The 25,097-nt window shown below is 34.3% G+C and overlaps 1 protein-coding gene across 1 annotated transcript in view; it reads left to right on the top strand.

Moving 5' to 3' along the window:
- LOC145247393 (uncharacterized) overlaps window positions 1-17,358 on the top strand; it is a 288,614-nt gene extending 271,256 nt beyond the window's left edge. The window contains exons 19-23 of the mRNA XM_080109097.1: window positions 2,731-2,847; window positions 7,223-7,342; window positions 11,906-12,037; window positions 15,548-15,667; window positions 17,124-17,358. Coding sequence (XP_079965223.1) covers window positions 2,731-2,847; window positions 7,223-7,342; window positions 11,906-12,037; window positions 15,548-15,667; window positions 17,124-17,135 — 501 coding nt within the window. The 3' untranslated portion in view covers window positions 17,136-17,358. The remainder of the gene's footprint in view (window positions 1-2,730; window positions 2,848-7,222; window positions 7,343-11,905; window positions 12,038-15,547; window positions 15,668-17,123) is intronic.
- Window positions 17,359-25,097: the final 7,739 nt, after the last annotated feature.

The raw sequence follows: 25,097 nt of genomic DNA, 5'->3' as shown, positions 1-25,097 counted from the left end.
GGATTAGCAAATCTCTCGATGGAGGCAACCTTTCTAGGGCAGTTGCTCTTGACATATCAAAGGCTTTTGATAGGGTATTGCATAAAAGTTTACTTCACAAGATCTCCAGCTATGGTATAGCTGGAAATGTCTTCTCAATTATTGAATTATTTCTCTCTGATAGTTTCATAAGAGTAGTAGTGGATGGGCAAAAATCAGAAGCTCACAGTATTAATGCTGGAGTCCCTCAGGGGTCCATCCTGGGCCCAACTCTTTTCCTGATCTACATTAATGATCTTCCAAATCACATCCTTACATCATTTGTAGACATTTATGCTGATGACACTACCATCTATGGTAGCACATCTAAGTCAGTAAACGACCAAGTTCTCTCCAATTCTCTCTCCTCTGATCTTGAGCATATTTTTTTTTTTTTTTTTTTACATAGGCATCACCACATTATCAAGGCCAAGAGGCCACTCAAGGATAAGGGTTAAAGAGTGTACAGTAGAAATTGGACAATATAGTAATCATTAGTAATGAAAATTTGGTAAATTTGATAACTTATATGGAACGGCTCATCAAGAACTTATTTACGTTAGACTTGAACACAACCATATTGTAGTCAGCCGGAAAGCAGGAAAACGGAAGACAATTCCACAGGCGTGCAGTTCTAAGAAAGAAGCTTTGTTCATGGAATCTACATTTAGGTTTAGGCACAGATAAAGAGTGGGGGGAATTATTGATAGTGTTTACAGCTAGACGAGTGTTTCTTGTGAAAGTTTGGTGAGGGGGGACCATAGATGGAAGCTCAGTCGAACACCTTCCATGAAAATAACGATACATCAGAGACAAACTCGCAACATCTCTTCTGTGAGATAGAGGTTGCAAGGAGGAGAAAAGGACATCTCCTACGAGGCTACGAAGTCTATTTTGAACTCTATCAAGGCAGGACAAGTCCTTTCTAGCAGCTCCTGCCCAGATGTGGCAACAGTACTCCATCCTTGGACGTACCTGGCTCTTATATAGATAGAGAATAGAATCAGCAGTGAGATATTTACTGGATCGATAGAAAGATCCCACCATTTTTCCAGCGGCCTTGGCAACAGATTTGATGTACGTGTTCCATTTAAGATCAGGAGTAATGGTACAATGGGGAAAGGAGTGGCTGGTTACTTTTAATGCATCTAAAACCAAACTTCTATCTTTACATCATCAACGTTCCGATCCGCATCTGGCATCAATTGAAATGAATGGCTCTCGTCTTCGGAAGGTGTCATGTTTTGACAAGCTTCTGGACTTGACCTTTACTCCTGATCTGAAATGGAACACGTACATCAAATCTGTTGCCAAGGCTGCTAGAAAAATGGTGGGATCCTTCTATTGATCCAGTAGATATCTCACTGCTGATGCTATTCTCTATCTATATAAGAGCCAAGTACATCCAAGGATATATTACTGTTGCCACATCTGGGCAGGAGCTGCTAGAAAGGACTTGTCTTGCCTTGATAGAGTTCAAAATAGACTTCGTAGCTTCGTAGGAGATGTCCTTTTCTCTTCCCTGCAACGTCTATCTCACAGAAGTGATGTTGTGAGTTTGTCTCCGCTTTATTGTAATTTTCATTCTAAGTGCTTGACAGTTTCAATCTATGGTTCCCCCCTCGCCAAAATTTCATAAGAAACACTCGTCTAGTTGAAAACACTATCACTAATTTCCCCCCACTCTTTATCTGTACCTAAACCTAAACGTAGATTCCATGAAGAAAGCTGTGGAACTGCTTTCCGTTTTCCTGCTTTCCAGCTGACTACAATCTGATTGTCTTCACACTCTTAACCCTTATCCTTGTGTGGTCTCTGGGCCTTGGGTGATTCCTATGTAAAAAAAAAATATCTAAAAACATTTAACTTGTCTCTACAACAGCTGTAGAAGTAAATATTACTGGGGCCTTTACAAAAAAAAACTAATGTTTGATTTTAATTTTATCTTTGTATGCATGTCTTTTTGATTTAACTGGAAGGTTATTATATGAATTATAACTTCAATTGTAAATATTTATCAAGCAATATCGTCAAGGAAGATTATTCTAATACATGCAACCTTATTTCTATAATTTTTTTCTATGTAAAACTTGGATCTTCTTTGGTATACCCCCGTTCTTTGACTTGAAATAGGAAACTACTTTTTTTTTTTTTTTTTTAATCAACAAAATCAGAATTATTTATAGAAATTCTAAGTAATGTAAGTTTTCAAATTTAACATTATGGTAATTTTTACAAGTGGAAATTTGATCAAATTTTAATTTTGTCAAGATTTATGCACATTCTTTAATAACATGTTGTTACTATAAAAAGTAATTCTATATACTTTTTATACCATATTAAGTAAAAGGAGAAAACCAAAGCCTCCAGAGTTCTTCTTATCCCCCGACCTCACTCCTTTGTAGGCTCCATTTAGAGGTAGTAATTTTTTTTTTCTCATATTATAATCTCAGAAAATTATTTTTATTATTAGGGTTGCAGAATCAGAAGATACAAGGTTCAACTCTGACTTCCAGGATTCTAAAAATTCTGATTCCGACTCTGACTTTTTATTTTCAAGTCTTCCAATATTTAGACTCTCAGTTGATTTCTTATGAGTTTCACTTGGACTCCTGCCAAAATATGACTCTGGAACTTTGTCTTTTATTCAATAATGTTAAAAACATTTCCTTTTGTCTTTTAATCTTTTCTGCTATTTGAATTTCCTTTTAGGTATGGGATGCACAGACCTATGAGCTAAAGAAAGAAATTACTGGTCTTAACCACTGGGTCCGTGCTCTTGTAGCAACGCATAATCACTTGTACAGTGGATCTTATCAAACTATAAAGGTAAAATTATAATTTTCTCTTTTACTGTAATGATATGTGAATCTTGATGTGACACACTTTCCATATCTGCTGCATGTGACAATTTTAGAATTTAGATGACATGATTGAGTCCTACATGTTGACTTGTAATGGGGCTAACCTTAAGAAAGTAATTGTTGTTTGTTTTTTGCCATGGACAACTGAATTAAAAAAGTCAAGGTGGCTTTTATTATTTATGTACCAGGCACCACAAAGTATGACTGCTGTTAATGTCAATAAGATATTCAGGCAATCTATGCCCATCGTTTGAGCAACCTTTCATTGCTATCTTCATTCAGGCAATCTGGGCTATCAGCTCAATATTTGAAATATGTTTTGTGATATTATTTGAAATAAAAACAAAATGGATTTAATCTCAACTTTCAGTTGGAAAAATTATAAAGAATTGATAAAATTAATTCTTGATTGTTAAAGTATTCTTTCATCTGAAAAAAAAAAACATTGGTGTTTTTGGTTTTGTTTTCCTTCAGGATCATTAACAAAAAAGCTAACATCTCCAACATTTTCAATATTTTGAAATTTTATATATATTATATATACAAGACCAGCCATAACCATTGAGTCAGTATTTGTTATATAATATATTTATTTGAAAATGGATGACATCATAAAATTAATATTATTTTCAATTACCAAAAGTTACCATTATATATTTTTTTACTGTTATTTTACCTTAGACAAGGTACAGTGCCACTTGGATTAAGAGGTTACTATTTGGGAGCAAATCTGCAGGGGCATTCTGTAGGTAATTGAGCAGCAAGATGTCTGTTCACATTACACTTTAACTTCTGTATGTCAGTACAGTTAGGGAAGCAAGGACACAGGAGAAATTTTCAAAGTCTAGCAGTTTGAGGGAAGAAAATATTAGGTAAAAGGTTTTTCAGCATTTAAGGATCTCTACAGTATAGGGGTGGAATTTTGCTGCTTTTTAGGATAGTCAGGGGTATTAACATCGAGGGGGTACAAGTGCTTTGAGTTTGTTGGAGCACATTTTATTAAAATACTTGTAAAACAGGCACAGCGATGCAACATTTCGGTGATGGAAAAGAGGTTGGAGTTTGGTTGATAGTGTGGAATCTATTAGGTTGAAGACTCGTTTTTTTTTTTTTTTTTTGTTTTTTTTTTTGGACTGTGTCTAAGAGCGAAAGTCTTGTGACAGATGCACCAGCCCAAATGTGGCAATAATACTCCATACATGTGAATAGTGGCTTTGTAGAAGTATAGAATACTCTCAGATGTGAGTAATTTTCTAGCACAGTAGAGAGAGCTCACCTTCTTTGCAGCAACCTTGGCAATATCTTCAATATATTTGTCCCAGTTCATGTTGCCTGTGAATGTTTTGTTGAGAAGTTTGAACAAAGAGCTTTCAGGTAGCATATTATTAGTCATGGCAATCAGTGGTTGAGAAGGTTTCTTGTAATTGTTAAAGGAAAGAAGCTTAGTCTTGGCAGCATTGAATGTTACCATCCAGTTATGTCTCCTTTCAGCTACAGGTTTTTTTTCCCCTCATGTCTGTTATAGAGTGTGGTGTCATCAGCAAATATAACCATCTCTGAGAAAATGTTATCATTTATTAATATCAAGAAAAATAATGTCCAAGGATTGATCAGTGTGGCACACTTGCACTTATATTGTGACGTTTTGACATACGACCATCAAGGACAACCTAGATTTTTCTCTTGCCTAAGAATAATTTGATTCTATTAAGTATTCATCCAGTAATACCATACGGTTTAATCTTCATGAGAAGACCTTCATGCCAGACCCTGTTAAAGGCCTTAGATATATCTACAAGTACTGTCCTAGTCTCCTCTGCCTTACTGCCTTATCCAGTGTGTGATATATATGTTCAGAGATTACAGTTAGGATATCTGCAGTAGAATGACCTTGCTTAAATTCATACTGTTGGTCAGAAAGAAGTTTAGTATCTATGATGTGGTGAACTAGTGCTTGATTAATTAAGGACTCAAAGATTTTTGTGAAAAGGAGGAGGCTAATGGGGAGATAATTGAGTGAGTCAGTTTTTTTCACCAGAATTCTTGAAAACTTGTACTACAGAAGTAATTTTCCAACAGTCTGGAAAGTAAGATTTAGTAAGGCATTTTTGTTGAAGAGTTTGGAGAGAACTGTGACAATCTCAGCAAATAATTATTTTAATAGTATAGCAAGGGTGAGATCAAGCTCACATACTTTCAGGGTGTCTAGGTGAACATAAGAAAGGGCTGATTTTTATATCATCAAGTGTGGTTTCTACCTGCAAAAGGAAATTTAGGAGAGAGTGGTTTGTTGGGTCTAATATTGAGTTAGAGGTAAAGCACTGGACAAGCAGGTTAGCCTTTTTGGTAATATGCAAAGAACCTCATAGTTGTTGAATAGTGAAGGAATTGTTGATTACCCCATTCTTACACTGTTATAAATTTTTCAGAAATCTTGAGTTTCTAATTTCTGTAACTCCATGCGTTTTCTGGTAATTTCAGTATGCCTGCTATTTAACTCTTTCAATTATTTCTAACTTCTATATACTTTTGTGTTTTTGTACTGAACTTATGTTGGATAAATCTGTGGAAAACATGATGCCAAAGTAGAAGTTAACAATTGAAGAGAGTGGGGTTATCTATAAAACTTGTGTGGGAACATGCACTTCATTGTCGCTTTCAGCTATTAAGTAGCCTAATTTGCACCCTGTTCTGCAGGAAGAGAAAAGATATTTCGCCATGGAGCATCTCTGATGTGATCCTTGATAGCTTCCCAGACAGCCTTGAAGTACTGTGCTGTTCTGACTAATGGCCTTTCAAGTTATGATCAAAAGTTTAGGGTGATGTCTACCAATATCACAACATGATCAGCATTCCCGAGTGGGCTATGAACATTTGTCACACAATCCTCTGGAACTGTGATCAGAAATAGGTCTAGAAGTGAGGCTTACTGATCCTGACAATCTTGGAGATTAGTTGGGAATGTGACAATCAATGTCAGAGAATTGGATATAAAAAATCTGTGTTTTTCTACTAGCTACATCTGTGTAACTAGAAAAACCAAGTAAATTACTGTAGTGGACATTAAAATTACCAAATATATGTACTTGGGTGTTAGTATCTAGGGAGAGTGCTGCATCGATGCTGTCAGAAACGTGGTTGATTTGGGCAGAGTCCTGGGTCAAAGGAAAACGCTATGTTACAAGGTTATTTGAAGGCCCGATCCTCTGATTCTGATGGGTGCAAGGCCCCTTTTCATGCATGGCATGGCACTACAACTTAAAATAAACAAACCAACCAACCAAGCGAGTGACAAAGTTTACTCTTCAATATCCCAAATAAAGATGTTTAAAATAGTTTCTGCACATGTATCTCTGCACATACACTCACATAAATAAAAACGCTTTTAGCAAATCCAATGCATTTCTCTAAATTTATCAAATTTGCCATTTTGCTCCACTAAATTTTTTCTTCAATAAAAAGTTTGAGCCAAAGTCCACCATAGATCTAAAATCTTCTTTACACTCTCTTCTCCAACCTCTCTGTCAGGCATCGAGAAAGCATTTTGAACTTATACGCACATGCATGCAGTCATAGGCACATGTATTTTGACACTAACGTACACACATATGCACAATGCATTAACTCTTTCACATTGCTGTATGCTTATAAAAACTTATAAAAAATATATTGCTGTATGCTTATAAAAACAAAAGTTATTTAAATTCTAACATCTCTCAATTAACTTTCCACAGTGAAAACACATAAACTTTGACTTTTATTAATAATTTTTAATCAAATGTAATTTGTGCAATTGAGTGGAGAAGTTTTGTTTGGATTTTTCAGATCTGTATTAAATTATTGACTCAGACTTCCTCAATATCTCAGTTAATAAATCCCCCTCTTAAAATCCTAAAATATGAATAAACATTTTATGTGTTTCTAACTATGTAAGCTTACATTTTAAACTTATATAAAATATCTCTTTTGTGAACCTTATACTTTTGAATTCATTATTTTGCTTGTATTTATCATAACATTTCTTTCGCTCTCTCTCACATTTGAGTATGACCTAAAAACACTTGTCCTTAAGACCAGCTTTATGATGTCATTCATTTTCAAGTAAATTTATATTTCTTTCTAGATAACAATTTGTTTTTATCCACACTGTGTGTGTATATATATATATATATATGTGTGTGTGTGGTATTAGTATTTAAAAAACAAAAAAGATGAAATATATAAGTGTATGTTGTAAAATTCCTTTTCCTGGGCTGCTCACTAAGTAGAGTATTTGTTTTTTCTTTTAAAGTAGTTTTGTTTCTATGTTTTTAAAATATCAATATTGTTTATCTTTACAGATGTGGGACTTAGAAACATTGGAATGTATTCGTATGTTGGAGACATCTGGTGGAAGTGTCTACAGTATTGCCATTACAGATCACCATATTTTGTGTGGAACCTATGAAAATTGCATACACGTAAGTGGTAATATTCGGAACTAGTACTATTTTTAGAAGGGGGGGGGTAATAGAAGATGATGTGTTGTCTGTTTCTGGTTTGCTGTTTCTAACTCTGTGGGCCGATGGACCTCTCCTCATCCAACATATTTTTGCCATCCATGTTGGCACACCAAAACAAGTGACAACATTTGCATTTTAGAATAAGTATAGTTTTTATTTTAATTTTATATACAGATACATTCATTATGAAAAGGAAAAGAGTGACACAGAACAAGCACGTCTGCCATATTTAACCCACCATCATGCCATTTTCTACAGATGGACAACCATCAGCATGCAGTCATCTGTCCTTCTGACATCCCTCCAGTTGCACATGATAATTGCTCATTTTAAAATCAGATGCTCATTCTTCAACTCACAGTAGTCAAATGTTGACTTTACCTAAAGCATTCAATATTCGGCTTAATTCAGAGAAACTTTAAGTTAGATAACTTGAAAATTAACGTTAAGCAGAACTGATTTCTTAAATATACTACTAATACAATCCTTGTATTATAGTGCTTAAGTGCATGGAAACTGATCAAAATTGAATGTATATAGAGACGGATATCCTTTCTACAAATTTATATATTTTGTAACGTGCCAACGGTTTTTTTTTTTTTTTTTTTTTCAGCTATTTAAAGCTGCAATAAAAATACTTGTAATTGATTGTTTAATAGGAGGGAAATGTTGTGCATTTCTCTCCTAATAATTACTTAAATAAACACAAGGCCAAACGACATTGCTTTTAACAAAACAACAATAATAAAGGATTTATTTAAAAAAATGCGAGATTGTATCTCAAACTGGAGAGCAAGAAATAAAGTGTAAATGTCTGTTTGAAGGTGTCGTCTGCCATGAGACCGCAATCATCGACAAGTAACAGTGGGAGGGGTGAGTGAGAGAGGTCTGTATAGGTCGCTTGCTGGCGTCTCTCTGGCGATCGCAGCGGAGATGCCAAAGGGCTAAAAATAGTCCTTAAGGGGACAGCTAAAATCAATGCGCCCTGCCAACTGATTGGTCAGTGTGGCCGAATCACTTTGGCACCGAGCATTGATCCGCTTATAGTAAATAGTTTAACTGCTACAATTGATTATATACAAATATATATAAAGGCAAGTTGCTATTTTGTTGATAGCTTGGAGAAAATTCTGGGTTCATATCTTTCCAAAAAAGTATTAAAGCTTAATGCAATATTTTTTTTATTTGGCATATTCAATTCTCTATAAAATCATGTGGCTAAAATGTTTTTAGACAATATTATGGTTCAACCTAAAATTTCAGTTAGTATGTGGCAGAATTTTGGAGATAAGGATTATTTTTATTGTTTGGATCATTTGGACTACTGTTCTCATTTTGAATGTTATGTTCACAACATTTCAACCAATATAATCTTCGAACTTCCTCAGGTGCATCTTGCTGAACTCTGAAATTTGGGTTAAGTATTAAATTTAGACTAGTTAAAAATAATGCAGAGAAAAAGCCGTGTTTTCTGAGTTTAGATAATAGTGCAAGTTTTAATTTGGAAAATTCTCGTTTTCATGGGTGACTTTTTTTTTTGCTGTGTTTCAACATAAAACATGCAACATAATATTAGCTACTTGTATTTTCTCTACTGCTCCCCCTCAAACCAGGACTGTACCCTATTAAACAAGGTCTCTGACAGCATAGATATAGCACTCTCTCACAATACTAGAGCACATGTATTTGGTGACTTCAATATCCACCACAGTAACTGGCTTCTCTACTTACACAGACATAGCTGGTAACACAACACATGGCTTCTCTATATCTCATTCCCTATCACAGATGGTTACATTTCTGACACGTTTCCCAGATCAGCAAGATCAAAATGCCTCACTTCTAGATCTATTTCTGACCACAGTTCCCAATGATTGTATAACAAATGTCCACAGCCCACTCAGGAACGCTGATCACGTTGTGATAATGGTAGAAATCACCCTAAATTCTCGACCCCAAACTGAAGACCTACTGCTCCAAACAATGAGGTATTACAAATATTTAAAAAATTTCCATGGGGAAATATCTTTTCTCTTCCAGCTGAACAGTGCGCAAATGAGATCACTGAATGGTTCAAAACTGCAATTGAAGCACATGTTCCCATACGGAAATTCTATAGCGAGCCTCACTCTCCCCAAAGGTTTACTTCTACTTGTGTAGCTGCCATTGCTCAAAGGCAGCATGCATACCGCAGATTCAACCAACATAAGTCCAGTTCAAACAGACAGAAGTATATAGAAGCTAGAAGTAATTGTAAGAGAGAACTAGCGACAGCTAAGACGGAATACACTGAAACCACCAGAAAACACATCGAAGCACAGAAATTAGGAACTCATGATTTTTGGAAAATCTACAACAATGAAGTAAACTATTCCCCCACTGTCAAGCGATCATGAGGTTGTTTGCACAGCAATCGAGAAGGCTAACCTGCTCGCCAGTTGGTTTGCCTCAAACTCCACATTGGACCCAGCACAACATTCCCTCCCTGACTTTCCTTTGTGGACAGACGCCACACTAGATGACTTGAAAATCACCCCCTCCCAGCTATATAGTATCATAAAATACCTAGAAACTTCAAAAGCATGTGGACCTGATCTCATCCCGGCTGTGCTATTAAAAAATGATCCGCTGATGTTGCTCCAGTACTTTCCAAACTTTACAATAAATGCCTTAACGAATCTTGCTTTCCTGACTGCTGAAAAACCGCTTCTGTGGTACCAGTTTTCAAGAATTCTGGCAAAAGAACTGACTCATTAAATTATCACTCCATTAGCCTTCTCCCTCTTTTTGCCAAGATATTTGAGTCCTTAATTAATCAAGCTCTAGTCCATCACCTTGCAGCTGCTAAACTCCTAACCGACAATCAGTATGGATTTAGGCAAGCCTGTTCCACAGTAGATATCCTAACTGTAATCTCTGAACGTATATACCATTCACTCGGCAAAACAGGTGAGGCTAGAGCGGTAGCCCTCGATATATCTAAGGCTTTTGACAGGGTATGGCACGATGGTCTTCTAAGGAAAATTAGATCATATGGTATCACTGGAAAAATACATAAAGTAATTAAATCTTTCTTAAAAATCAAGGTTGTCCTCAACGGTCGTACATCTAAACAATGATATAAATGTGGGAGTACCTCAGGGGTCTATCCTCAGACCTTTATTATTCTTGATATTCATAAATGACCTCCCTGATAAAATTGTTTCTGAGATGGGTATATTTGCTGATGACACCACTCTCTATAACAGGCACGAGAGGAAAACAAATGAACACATATCTAAGGAAATGGCAGAAACACTAGAGGATGACCTCCAATCTGTAGTGGAATGGGGACAAAAATGGATGGTCACATTCAATGCTGCCAAGATTAAGCTTGTTTCCTTCAATAACTACGAGAAACCTTCACTACCACCAATAGCAATGGCCAAGAACACATTACTCGAAAGTATTTCCTTTAAACTCCTCAGCCTAAGGTTAACAGGAAACATGAACTGGAATAGATACATTGAGAGCATTGCTAAGGCTGCTGCAAAGAAGGTGGGATCTCTCTAACGCGCTAAAAAACTACTTACGCCTGAAAGTATCCTGTACCTCTATAAGGCCACCATTCACCCATGTATGGAATACTGTTGTCATATTTGGGCTGGTGCATCTGCTACTTGTCTCTCACTCCTGGACAGGGTTCAAAAGAGAGCCGCCAACCTGATAGGTCCTGAACTGTCTAAGCTTCAGCCTCTGTCCCATCGATGAAATGTTGCATCCCTCTGCCTGTTCTACAAGTACTTTATTGGTGAATTCTCTGACGAACTACAAGCACTTGTACCTCCTCGACGTGAATACCCCTCGACAAACCCGACAAGCAGCTAAATCCCACCCCTTCAGAGATCCCTAGGTGTAAGAAAGCATTCTACTACAATAGTTTCTTCCCCAGAACTGCTACGCTTTGGAACTCCCTTCCGGGATTTTGCTTTTCCAACTGTACTGATATGCAGAAGTTCAAATTTAATGTAATAATACCCCTGCAACTTATGTCCCCAATAGTAGCCCCCTACTTCAAAGTGCCTTGTTTGGGGTGAAAATGGAATAAAAAAAAATTTTTTATTTTAATCCAAAGGGGTAACTTGCTTTCATTTTGTCAGTCATGACCGAGTAGAAATCTTAAGTAATTTGTAATTGTATTCAAAGTATGGCCTGCATTGAGGATTGAACCTTCAACCTCCAGAAGACTGTCACTTAAAACTGATTATTACTTTGCACTCACATCCATTACTCTACATGTTCTCCATGCAGGTGATACTAAGAATACAATTATGAATGACTTAAGACTTCCACCCATTCATGACTGACAGAAAAAAATGTGCCCTTTTGAAAAGCTAAACACTTTTTATTTTTCACATGTTTTTTATTTGTTAATATCTCAGAATAATTTTTACATCCGTTTCAATTGGAAACTATTATAAATCAACATCTTGTAGCAAAAAAAATAGTATTTAAATTTTTTTAAATTTTATTTTTTTAAAGGTCTGGGAATTGGATACATACAATCAAGTCACTACCCTCATGGGTCACTCTGGTACAGTCTATGCCTTGGCAGTGTTACCCACAAATCCTGGAACTAAAGTATTCAGTGCTTCCTATGATCGTTCACTGCGGGTGAGTACTCTTACTGTTATCGGTACTCATGCACTTATTGATCCATGCTGAAATAATAATGTTACTTGAAAAGCCATTCTTAACATGAGAAGGGGAGGGTGTTTTGAACCTATTCTGTACTTTAACCCTATAATTGAATAATAAAAAAAAACATATAAAACTTTAATTAAACTTAGAAATACAATTTAAAAAATAGCATGGATCAGTAAGTGCATTAACACCCTGTTATCTTGTATAAAATATCTTTTCAGTTCACTCCTTGATTTGCTGACAATAGATATGATAGACATGACTTTTTTTTATCTATGATAATCATGATTTTAAAATATAAAATAGATATTGGAGTAAGATGATACAATTAGCAAAAACAAAAGCTAATGGAAAAATAATAAAATAATATCCATTAATTGTGTATCAGTTATATGAAGGACCTCTCTTGTTTATTTGTATGCACAGTGTCTTGCATTAGACTGAGTTTGGGCTTAATTTTGTACACACATGCTAACACCTAGATTAATTATGTGAGAATGGAGACACGACTGCACCGACTCAAAATAAATACCCTTCAATGAAGTTTGGTGCCAAAAATACCATTTAAATTTGTTCTAGAAATGATTACCTCATAATATGATGTATTCTTGTCCTTTAGCCACAAGTGGACTGCTAGAATAGGCATTAGGATACACGATATGTTTATCAATAAAAGCCAGTATACCAAACAATTTCCATTATGTTCCAGTGTTCTTTTGAATAAATGTTGATGCATTTTTAGTAATGGAGATGTTAGTGTTATTCATGGAAGCTGATAACACTATATTTGTTTAATTTCTGTGAGATGCGATAAGACTCTGTTAACTGTACCAAGTTTCTTCATCTTCTTAACCAATCCTCTAACTAACCATAAATAAAAAACAAAACTTTTTATTAAGGCTGTGTTTAGTCAGGGTTATCTCTTTTTTACATATATTTTCAGTACTAACATAAGTGGGCGCTTTGTAATCTCATGTGAAAATTTAGAAGATTATTATTAGCGCAGCTTTCAAAGTGTCAACGTCTGCCCAATCTCCATTTAAGAATGGCCATTAATAACCATGACACCTTTGTCCATCCATTAGTTATTGTCTTGATAAAGACAATTCTAAGCCCTTGGTCAAATAATCCGAACGGTTTTGTCATAAATTTTTCACTACATAATGTTACTGGAGATATATCAATGTAAATAAAATGTATATGTTCTATTTTTTGGGGCTCATTCATAAAATGTCTTATCACAAGCATGAGATGAGGAAAAATGAAAATAAATATTATCCATCTTCATACTATCAAAATAATTGTTATTGATTCTTTAAATCAATAAAAAGAATGTCACTTTTTGAAATATATTTATTTATAATAAATTTTATATTTTAATTGACCAGATGACTTCATTTGAAAATGGGAATGGTCAAAATGTTTTAACATCAGTCAAAATCAATTTTGACATCAATCATTAGCTTTAATTGCAAGATTTAATTTTTTTTTTTTTTTTTTTTTTTGTGTAAAAGGTGATAGCATAACGTATGAACATGAAATGCGTCAGCATATTATTATCGAATGTTTAGTAGAAGACCTGGCCAGAACAAGATAAGAATTGTGCTAAGAATGTAGGTACGGTTATCTAAAAGGTAATACTATTATCAAATGCTTAGAAAACTGTGTGTGTATAGAAACACAGGGCACTGTGATGCATTTAGTGCAGCAGTGTTAGTGCTAAGTTCTTGCTTGCATGCTTTTCACTTCCAGCTCCTGCCACTGGCTAGCCTTTAGACGAATAAGAAGCAGAATGCGTAAGCCTTTTTTGCCAGTATACTTAGTCTCTCCAGTGTTAAGACCTCTGACATACTTCCTCATGGCCACACACAGATACTGGTGCCTTTCAGCACCAAGCTAAATATCAAGGATCTTGGAGCAGCAGAAGGCCCCAGAGGTGCTATGACATAGTCCATCAATCGTGTGGACACACCCTGACACAGCACCAACCCCTGCGCTACTGCCTTGCGGGTCCCTTGGTTAGGATAAAGCTAGGAGAAGGAAAACTCTAACTTAAAAAAATCCCAATAGCCAAATGGACTGGCTATGAGGCAGTTAATAAACAAATTGTTTTCTTTTCTGGCTGTCCATTGCAACCCCCTTTCCCTGATATCGCACGTCACCCCCACAAGTGCCACGAAGGATGATTTGGGAACCACAGTGTGTGGGTTTCCTCCTGGCAAGTTGATACCCACCCTAAAGAAATTCATATGCCAATGGCTTCTCCTTCTTTCCTCTGGTTTGATTTTCTCTCTCTTCTACTGCTTAACTTCCTCTTTTTCTCTCTTCTACAACAAGACCAACGGCGACGGGACAAGGGCGAAGGGAGCAGGTTTTGGTGAAACTCTGAGCTCCTAATCTGGACCTGCACGCTGGCGGTGGACGCGTGATAGTTGCCCTCTCTTGGAACTGTGACTTTCCGGAGGTTTGGTCCTGCGTCTACGACTGGGCAGGCCTATTGAGGACAGCCGCTGCCTACCCTGAATAGGGAAGGTCCTAGAAAATGGCTAAAAATTGGAAGTCACAACTGTGCCTGACTGGAAAGCCACATCCAGTGGGACACCCTATTTTGCGGTCAAAACCAGAAAAATTCAAAAAACAAATCCACATATCTAACCTTTGGTGCATGGAACATAAGAACCCTGCTAGACCTCAATGACATGGACAGACCAGCACAACGAATTGCCTTGGTCTCAAAGGAACTCGCGGCTCTTAATGTGGACATTGCTGCACTAAGCGAGACCCGACTCTCAGAGGAGGGTAAGCTGGAAGAAAAGGGCTCAGGATACAACTTCTTTTGGAAGGTAAGGGATAAAGATGAAAAAAGAATACACGGAGTTGGCTTCGCTATAAAATCACATATCGTGCATGATCATCAGTTCACACCAACAGCTGTAAATGAGAGACTTATGTCTATTAAAGTTCCACTACTTTCTGATAACTTCATTACTGTCATCTCAGCATATGCACCAACCCTAGACGCCGACAGTGAAGTGAAACGAGAATTTTACCAGCTGCTTGGCAAGCTTATAACCAGAGCCCCACCATGCGACAAATTAATGCTGCTGGGGGACATTAACGCGAGAGTGGGGAAAGACCATAGACTCTGGAACTCTGTTATTGAGAAGCATGGACTTGGTAAATGCAACTCAAACGACCACCTATTGTTAGGACTTTGCTCAGAATTTGAGCTATTGATTACCAACACTCAGTTCCAGCTCCCAAATAGATTTAAGACCACGGGAAAACATCTTCGATCTCAGCATTGGCACCTTCTAGACTGTCATCATCTGTCATAAAGATAAAAAGGATATCCACATTACTAAATCAGCACTCAGTGTAGATGATTGTTGGACTGACCACCGCTTGGTCATCACAATTTCTTATGCGTCAATGAAATATTTTTATTGTTTTGTTTTTTTTGTTTTGTTTTTGTTTTAGGTTTGGAGTATGGACAATATGATCTGCACCCAAACACTTATGAGACATCAAGGCAGTGTGGCATGCCTAGCTGTATCAAGAGGACGTTTGTTTTCTGGAGCAGTTGATAGTACTGTCAAGGTAAGAACAAGTTTGAGTCTGTAAACATTCATATTCAGTTAAACAAAAATTACAATTATATAAAAAAACAACCTGGCACCGTGGTGCAGAGAAGTTCTTAATGCGTTGAGTCACTGAGATCCATAGGTTGTAATTTGTAGCAATAGTTAGACTTGCGTGTCTGTGTAAAATAAATAAATAGTTGAAAACGGCATTTTTTCATACAAGGTTAGAGTAACAGAAAATTCCATTAGGTTGAGTTAGGGCTCATAGTGACATGTAAATGGATGGGCTCTTCTTTCTCTTTTGTCAACTGCAAGCAAAAGCAGTCATGATTTGATGAGATTAGAGATCGCTTGTATGGGATGGGTGGGGGATATTATGCATGTATATTGAAAAAGAAAATCTTTAAAAAGATTGAATTTACAACACGGCAATAACAACAAAAAAAATGAAAAGTAGACAGTGTGACAAGATGGATATATATTTACAACTAAATACACATTGCTCTTTATTAAACAGGGGAGGACTAGACTGCAGCAGCATAAAACAACTCAATATTTTGTTGATTTTGTGAAATTCATTTTAAGGTCTTCATTTTGGCAATTATATAATATTAAAAAAAAAGATGATCATCAAAATAATTTTAAAAATCTTTTTTAATTATTTATATTTTAATAAATTGTAATTTTTTAAACAAAACTAATTATTACGTTTCAGAATTTTTTAGATCAGGATTGGTTATTTGTATCATTTGGAATCTTTGGATTACTGTTTGCATCTTAAGTGTCATTTTCACAACATTTTGGTCAGTGTAACCTCCGACCTTCTTCAAGTCTATCTTGTCGAACTCGGGAATTTGGATAAAATTTCAAACGGAACCCTTTATCTACTTCATGGGGATAGCATGCTCTTGTTCTGTCAGTCATGACTGGACAGAGGTATTTAGTAATTTGCAATTGTAATTTGAAAATGACACTCAAGATGAGAACAGTGGTTTGGAGATTCCAAATATAATACAAATAACCAATCGTTATCTAAAAAATTCAGAAATGTAAACACTTCTTGTCTATTTACAAATTCAAAATTGGAAACCGTTAACAAGTAGACTGTTTCTATTTCACCGCATGTATTGTTTTTCTTTAAGATGTATGTGCATAAATTATGAGTGAAATCAAATATTTTTTTCATCTTGTTTTTTTTCTTTCTTTTTCCATCTCTGACCATTTTTTTTTTCCACTTTTTGCCAATCAGTTTTTTTCTTGTTCTGATCTTTGTTTCTTCAGAGCCATTATTTGTGACCATTCATCTTGTTGCTGTTGACAACCAAGAATCAAATATCTGTTAGCAGATGCTATTTAGCTCTGATGCTAAGAATTCTACAAGATAACTTTATATGTTAGATTATCATATAAACTAGTAAGATTTAGACTTTATCATATATAAATACTTCATGTATTTTTCTTGTTCTTTTCAGGTTTGGCAATAAAAATATATCTGCTGGTTTCTTTCATTTCTACATGAAGAAAATGTCCTCCATTGACTGACCAATCAACTGTTGTATTTTTCCAAAGCTAATGCTTCAAGCCACCTTGAAGCTAGCTTTGTTGAGCAGTAAAAAACATTGGCTTCACACCACCTCCAACAAATTGTTTTCTCTCAATGATGCAAAACAAAAAAAAACACATCTTACGGAACTTTCCAGGCAAAACTTTTGTCAACAAGATGGATGCTGAGAAGTGATATTCAATCACTCTATTGTAAAAAAAAAAAAAAGACAATTCTATAAATCATTAGATTTTAATTTTTGACATTAGAATTTTGTTCAGCAAAAAATATTTCCATAAACAATTAAGGGAAGGGTAAAAAAATAGATGATAACGAGACCTTGTGTGAGTGTTCAAAGGTTCCGGTTCCATTACCAGGTTAATCCACTAAGATAATACACTGACAATTCATTACCTCACTAATATAATGGATAACCTTTATTTTCTCCTTTTTTTTCTTTTTTAAATTTTTTTTTCTTTTTTACATAATTTTTTAAAATGTGTTTACCCTCCTTGATCATCTTTGAACTTTTTCTATTATATATTAAAGTTGATATGTTTTTGTTAATTTCAATTAGAAAATGGAACTAACTACCCCATTGGAAAATAATACTGCTTTATTTAGGTTTTATTTTCAGCTTGAACTCTTTATAAAATATTAAGCATTTTGATCTGAAAATAAGTATTCATTTTAATATGAAAACAAAAAACAAAGATGATAGAAATTTTAACATTTAAAAAAAAAGTTTCCTTTTACATTAAGGTTAATTTTAAGTTATGGATGTTTTTTAAGTTGAAGATTATTTTTATAAGGAACAAATTTATTAAAACACTTAGCTTCTTTTTTTTTTTCTTTTTTGAGAAAGTGAGAGAGAGAAATGAAATGTGTCAACTTTTGCACACTGATCAATCAATCCATGTTGGTCAGCAGTGGTGAGCTAGTGCTGGCCTGCCAGCCGAGTTGAGGAGGTAGATACCTAAACGGTTCAATGGATAACTGGTCAGTCATTCTGTGGTTACAATTCAGCAGAGATAATATGCACAGTAGTGATACCGTCTGATATCTCTATCAAACACTACTAACAAAATGGCTGTTTTGTGAATATGCTGTTATTGAACAGCAATTTTTAACAATTAATATTAATATAATTAATATTATGATAATTATTTTGGCTGTTTTTTTTTTTTTGTTTTCTTTCTTATACTTATATTTTTTCTTTTAACTTTTATTTTTAGAATGAGTTGCACTTTTTACTGGAGCTGTATAATTTGGGTGTTCCACAGTAAATCACAAAATAAAATTTAACAAGCTAAGGAATTCTATTTTTGTATTGTTTATTATATTGAACTTCTACAAAGAAAAAAAAACATTGTTTTCCTCATCAGATACATCATAAGAGTTAAACAATGGGTTTATATTAAAAGAATTACTTTAAATATGTATTTTAATTTGTAGACATTTTTTAATCAATGACTGCATTTTTACAAGAAACAAATCTATTTAAATTTTTAATTTAATTTTGGTTTTAATTTACATTGGTTTGGCCAAATTGAAAGGATCAACTCTTTCATAAGAAAATGCGGAGATCTGGAGATGAAAGGTTGGAGGAAAGATGGCCGACTAAAGAAAATTTTGATGTGAACCATCAACATTTTGGATCACTAATTGAATGCATCACTTTTTTATAAAAAAATCAACAAATAGAAAGTAAAAACAAAAGTTTGTTTTAATTGTATTTATTTATCAGCACCAAGTAAGTCATGCTTTAAAGTTCTGCTGATAAAAACAACAAAAAAAATCTTATTTTCATTGATCAACACCAAGTTTGTCTTTTTAAGAGTTGCTGAATAATATTTTTAGTGCAATACGCCTACAGCATGACTCCAGTTGGAAACACAAGTTGCTTATGATGCACCATCACCAACCTGCATTTGTGACTGCAAGCAGTTGAAAAATAACCTCAAGCAAAATAATCTTGACCTACAAGCTCAAATAAAACATTATTCTTTTGGAAAAAAACTGTAGCACCACTTCAGTCTTTGAGAAATTTGATCACAAAATCTACTGCTTCTGAGGACTTTGAAACTATTACCAATTTCATCAAAGTTATTCTTGAAAAATCAGATGAACAGATTCAAATTAGAGCCCTCAGAATTCTTATGTAACCAGAGGTAATCTAGTAAGTTTGTCCTATAAAAGTTAAATTTATTTTTTTAATGAAGCTAAACAAAAGCAACAAATGTTTGAATTTTCAGAAAGTTTTGTCTGGAAGAACAAATCCATTGAAGAACTCTGAAGGTCAATCCGCAGAGTTGCTGGAGAAATGGAATGGAAAGATAATGTACTCGTTCCTCTTGTCCCCTCCCCCTGATAACTATCTTGAAGGACTCCAAACTTCCCTGGCAGAATTAAAAGCAAAATCAGATGAAGAAGAATCAAAATCTTGTTACTTCCCTTCGAAGATCCCTAACGAGAGATCAAAGGCCAAACCATCAAATCCCTGATCACACCCTCAGAATTATTTTAACAAACACTTACTCTATCATGAACTCCAATCTATTATTGCAAATGATAAAGCAGACTTGGTAATGATAACCGAAAATTTGTTATGCTCAGAAGTAAAAGAAGCAGAAAATCATCTTCAAGATTTCACTTCATTTCGCTATGACAGATCCCAAAGAAAAGGTGGTGTTATGGTGTATGCAAGATTCTCGCTTAAGCCATCTCAACTTCAACTCCTTTCTAATGTTCACATGTTTGATAAATATGGTGCTGGTCTTTGCAATATAAAAAAGGACAGAGAAAATATTCCTGTACTTTCCGTATTTCACAGTCCCAAGTTTTACAGATGATGACCAAATCCTCATTAATGCTTTGAAATCTGTCTCCAAATGCCAAAGTGACTTTCTCATATTGACCTTGTGTTCACTTGTTATCCTAGTTCCATTTCTTCTCTGCAAATTTTGCTTCCATTTGGCAAGAATAATCATGCAGTTCTAAGTTTTTGCATGCACACCTCATTTGCACCCCCTCCCATCAGATAAGCGGAGTATAAAATTTGCTACTATGTGAATCATGATTTGATTTCAAGCAACCTCCGAGTTAGCTTGGCATAACCTCATTGAGTAACTGTTGATACAAGGTGGACAGGAATAAAGACATTTTTGTTGCATCTTACAGATATGTCAGTACCTCTGAAAGCATAAAAACACAAGAAGCATAAACCATGGATTGCTAGGAATATTCTTCATTAATGTAAATTGAGAAATGCTACATGGGGACATTATCAAGAGGCAGCTTATGAGGTCTACAGAAAACAACGTAATCATGTTGAAAACACCTTCAGCATGCAGAGAAAAAAATTTGAAAAATAGCTTGCTCCTGATGTTGGTCATAATTCAAAGCGTTTTTATGCTCACGTACCAAGAAATCAAAAAATTGAACCATGAAATCATAATTCTACGAAATTCCAAAGGAGAAAAAATTGAGCACTCAAATCAACAAGCATTTCACTTTGCTGATATTTTTGCAAATATATTCACAATTGATGACCCTAGAGAACCTGCAACATATAATAGCATCATTAATCAATCAACATCACTCAAGATGAGGTCAAGAAGCAGCTTTTGTCCTTGGATGTGAGTAAGGGACAAAGTCCAGATGGACTACATCCAGCAATTTTATGGGCTGTTGCATCTGAACTAGCTAAATCTTTAGCAGCCCTGTTTAACCTTCCGCTGAGTACTGCAGTTGTTCCTGCTAATTGGTTAGTGGTACAATCTGTCCTATCCTTAAAAAAGTAGCAAAAAAGACGCAATGAATTATAGACCTGTGAGCCTCACCTCTGTCGTCTCAAAATAAATAGAAGTTCTACTCAGGTGAGCAATGATGGCTCATCTTACATCTACTGCTACCATCTCTCTATCATGGTTTCATTCCAAAATGTTCATGTCTCACAAATTTACTTGGAAGAATGAGTTATGAGTATAATGAATGATGGGGATACTGCTGACATTGTCTTTTTAGACTTTATTAAAGTCTTTAACTCTGTCAATCACTACTTACTTTTGCATAAACACAACAATCCTTTCTTAGAGATCAAACCTACAAAATTTAGGTAAATGGCGATTTTCATTTGGGATGGATGCTTGCAAGTTCTGAACTGGTTTCCTATTCTTTTCTTACTGTATATCAGTGACATTCCAGAAATGATTGGAAACAAGTTCCTATTTGCAGATGATGTCAAATTAGTAGCTTGTAGAAGCAAAATTGACAATCAGTTTAGCCTTCAACATACCTGGAAATGGTTTATTAAATAAGATTTAGACCTTAATGTAGTTTAATACTGCCATATTGTAGTAGGTTCTCCTTTTGACACCGCTCTTACTTTTAATGATGAGATTGCTTTGCTTAAGGAGGTGAACGAGACAAAACATCTTGGCTTTTTGGTTGACTTGTCCTTCATGTTATCGTAATATTGTCTTCAGGCAGCTAACAAAGCAAGGAGTATCCTACTTCTCGTACAATGTTTTTTCTGCAAACTCACTCCTGAAATATTTCTTCTTCTTTCTGTCTCCCTCGTCAGACCACTGCTAGAGTATGGTATCCAGTCTTCTTTCCATATCTAATGCATGATATCCAGTTCATTCAGAGATTGGCTATTCAAATGCTGCAAAGTCTATCAAATCTAATGATAGCCGATTTAAAAAGCTTAACCTTTTCTCCCTTGAGTGCCGATGATTATTTGCTCATCTGATTTGGGTCTATAATCTCATCAATCAGTATTATGATATACCTCAGAACCTTTTATTTACTTTGCACCAGAAAGAGCACTATGCAAATACATGAAACTTTTTCACCACAGATTTTGATTGAACTGAAGGAGATGTGTTCTCAATCAGAATTCCTGGACCTTGGCATAGACTTCGAGGTGAATTAATAAATGCACCGACAACACAATTGAAGGTAGATTTAGGTGCTGGATTACTATGCCCTCTTCTGTAAATTTTTACTACCTTTTACCTACATAGCATTAAAGCACAATTGTTTTATTTTTTGCCAAATAACTTGAATTGAATTTAATAATGGAATGTGAACAAAATCAAACATCAAGATTGCCAAATTGCAGACTGTCAGAAAATACAACTCTGATCGAGTGAAATAAGATGATAAAATGGATGATTTATGATGGTTTTCATTTTATAACAAATAAATACATCAGAAAAATTAGAAAAAATAAAATTAAAATGAGAAGGTCGCATGAAAGAGTTCTTCTAAAAAAAAAAGTCGAATAACTTCAACATGAACACCAATTTCTTTGATTTATACAAGGAAGTGGTTGTTTTCTTTCTTCTATAGCTGGTGGCTTCAAAATATCTTGGTATATTGGAGAGTAGAAAATGGACAGAACTTTGTAACTCTCATTTTTAGTTGTTACATTTCATGAGGGATGTTTTAGACAAATGAACAATTTTTTTAGCAGAATTTCATTTATAGTTTTTATTCAAGAAAAAAAAAGCTGATTTCCATTTAAATTACCTATCATAAATGTGAATTTCCCGGCTTTTTTGTTAATAAAGAAAAACTTGATTTTCCCTCTTATGACAGCTCTCTCTGAAAACGTTAATTTTGCTATGAAATTCATGACTTCAAGAAAGTAGAGGAGTTGAATAACTTCCTGTCTTCTTCTGCCATATGCACACGGTGTCTTTTATTTTTTGACTTTTAGTCGAAACTGATTGGAGTTGTTTAAGAAAAATTCGTTTTTGGTGCTGCCCTCTCTCCACACACACAACTTTGTTTGGCATCAACTACTCACGTCCTTGATTATGTTTTCTAGGCTGCCTATTTTGAGTGGGTTTTATGTGAAGACTTTTAATCCTCTTATAGTATCCATCATTCAACTGTCCATCTCATTAAATCTTGTCATCAACTGATTTTCGACCTCCATGAGTGGTGACACATTGGGAGAGGAATCTGTTGTTTAATCCTACTGTCCAATCTTTAGGATGCATGACTCGTATTCCTAGAATCCCACTGGCACTTAAATTCACGTACATTCTATTGGTTAAGGTATGCAATCCTTATGCATTGATGGTAGAATAGTTTTGCAGCTAAATGGATTAGTAGCAGATAAACATTTTGTGATTTGATTATTAAAGTGTAAAAAATTTTGTTTAGCTTAGATATTATTCTTAGATTTGCACATCATTTTTTAATTTAAAAACATTTTTATTTAACTCTTATGCTATATATATATATATATATATATATATATATATATATATATATATATATATATATATAAACACTATTTTATAATTTTGTTCAACTAAAAAAATTTTTATCAAATTTAATTTACTAACAGGGTGTCAAGCATTTTTTACATTTTTTTTTTTACATCTGTACAATTAATATTGAAGTTGTTAATCCTCAATTTATATTGATCTTCAATTAGTATTGCCCCCAATATTTTAAAATGTTAATTTTAATCGATTCTAATTGATTTTGAACAGACATTATAAATATAGATGGGTAATATAAGCTTTATAGCTTTTGCTTTTTACATTAAAAAGGAGTTGATATGTTATAGGTGTTCTATTTACAAAATCATTCTAATGTCAAATTGATCCCCAACATTTTTTTTTTCCATTTGTTGCTATGTATAAGAATTTATGGGATCCTGTTTATAATATAAATTAACCTGCAAATGATTCCCCACTTCATGTCTGTTTTTATAATAAATTTGTTACATAAATAAAATGGACGCATCATTGGGTTGATGTTCCAATTTTTATCTATTTTTTATATTTGATCTATGAAATGTTACATTATTCATATGATTATTGTTCTTAACTTGATTAGTATTGCCACAACCTTTTGGTTGATGCACTCTCCAACCTTCATTCTGGTGCCGGTCGTAGATGGTAATTTATTGGAAAGTATGACTGGTGCAATCCTGAGTGAGTTCAGAAAGTAAAGCAGCTGAAAAGTTGTAAATATTGCCACTAATACGACGATATTAATCAACATTCATGTGTCTCAAAAAGGTGTATATACACTTTGACCAATTGTGCAATGGTACAATGATGCACACCATTTTTTTTTTTCTTTAGTGGAATAATTTATTTCCTAGAAGTGAGAAATGCAACTGTTTCACGTTGTCTGAATCAAAACGGATGTCATTTTGAAAATATAATGTAATGATACAATAATGTGAAGTTTGGAAGTTTGGTAAACATTATTGCCAACATAAAAGATATTAAATTTTGAAACAATTTATTTTGGTTTACTTATTTGACCTTTTTGCATTAAAAAATTAATATCTGATATAAGAAATCTTAAGTTACTGTAAATATCTGTTCTGGCTAAATCAGCCATCTTAAGTAATAGGAAATAAACAAATGTCTAAACAAGATCGTTACTTTGCTCAGAACCTATACTTACAGTAACAAATATGCTTCTTTTTTTTTTTTTTTAGACAAATAAATCACAGATAAGTAAGTAAGCCAAAATAGTTGGGAGTATTTTCCCAACTGTATTTCATTGTAAATAATTTATGTCACTAATAGATAATGTTTACCATAATTCTAATACATTTTGAAAATTAACTTAATTTTAGCAAACATTTTACAACAATTAAGTGTGTATACATCTTTGAAACATTATATAATGTGTGTGTATTTTAATTGTTTTTTTTTACTTGGATATGTTATTGTTTTATAGAGTGCCTAATATTTCAATAATTTAATGAATAAAACAAATTATCTTCATAATTACAGTTTTATATTTCCATAAAACCATTACAAAGTGTATCATGGCTTGTTAACAATTAGTTCATACTTGTTTCATGTTTTCTAAAATGTTTTGTTCACTCAATTTTAATAGTATTTCATGCTTAAAA

The sequence above is a fragment of the Euprymna scolopes genome, chromosome 25 (assembly GCF_053919585.1).
Source record: "Euprymna scolopes isolate OS-2025 chromosome 25, ASM5391958v1, whole genome shotgun sequence".
Lineage (NCBI taxonomy): Eukaryota > Metazoa > Mollusca > Cephalopoda > Sepiida > Sepiolidae > Euprymna > Euprymna scolopes.
This window is presented reverse-complemented; position numbering and strand designations above follow the sequence as displayed.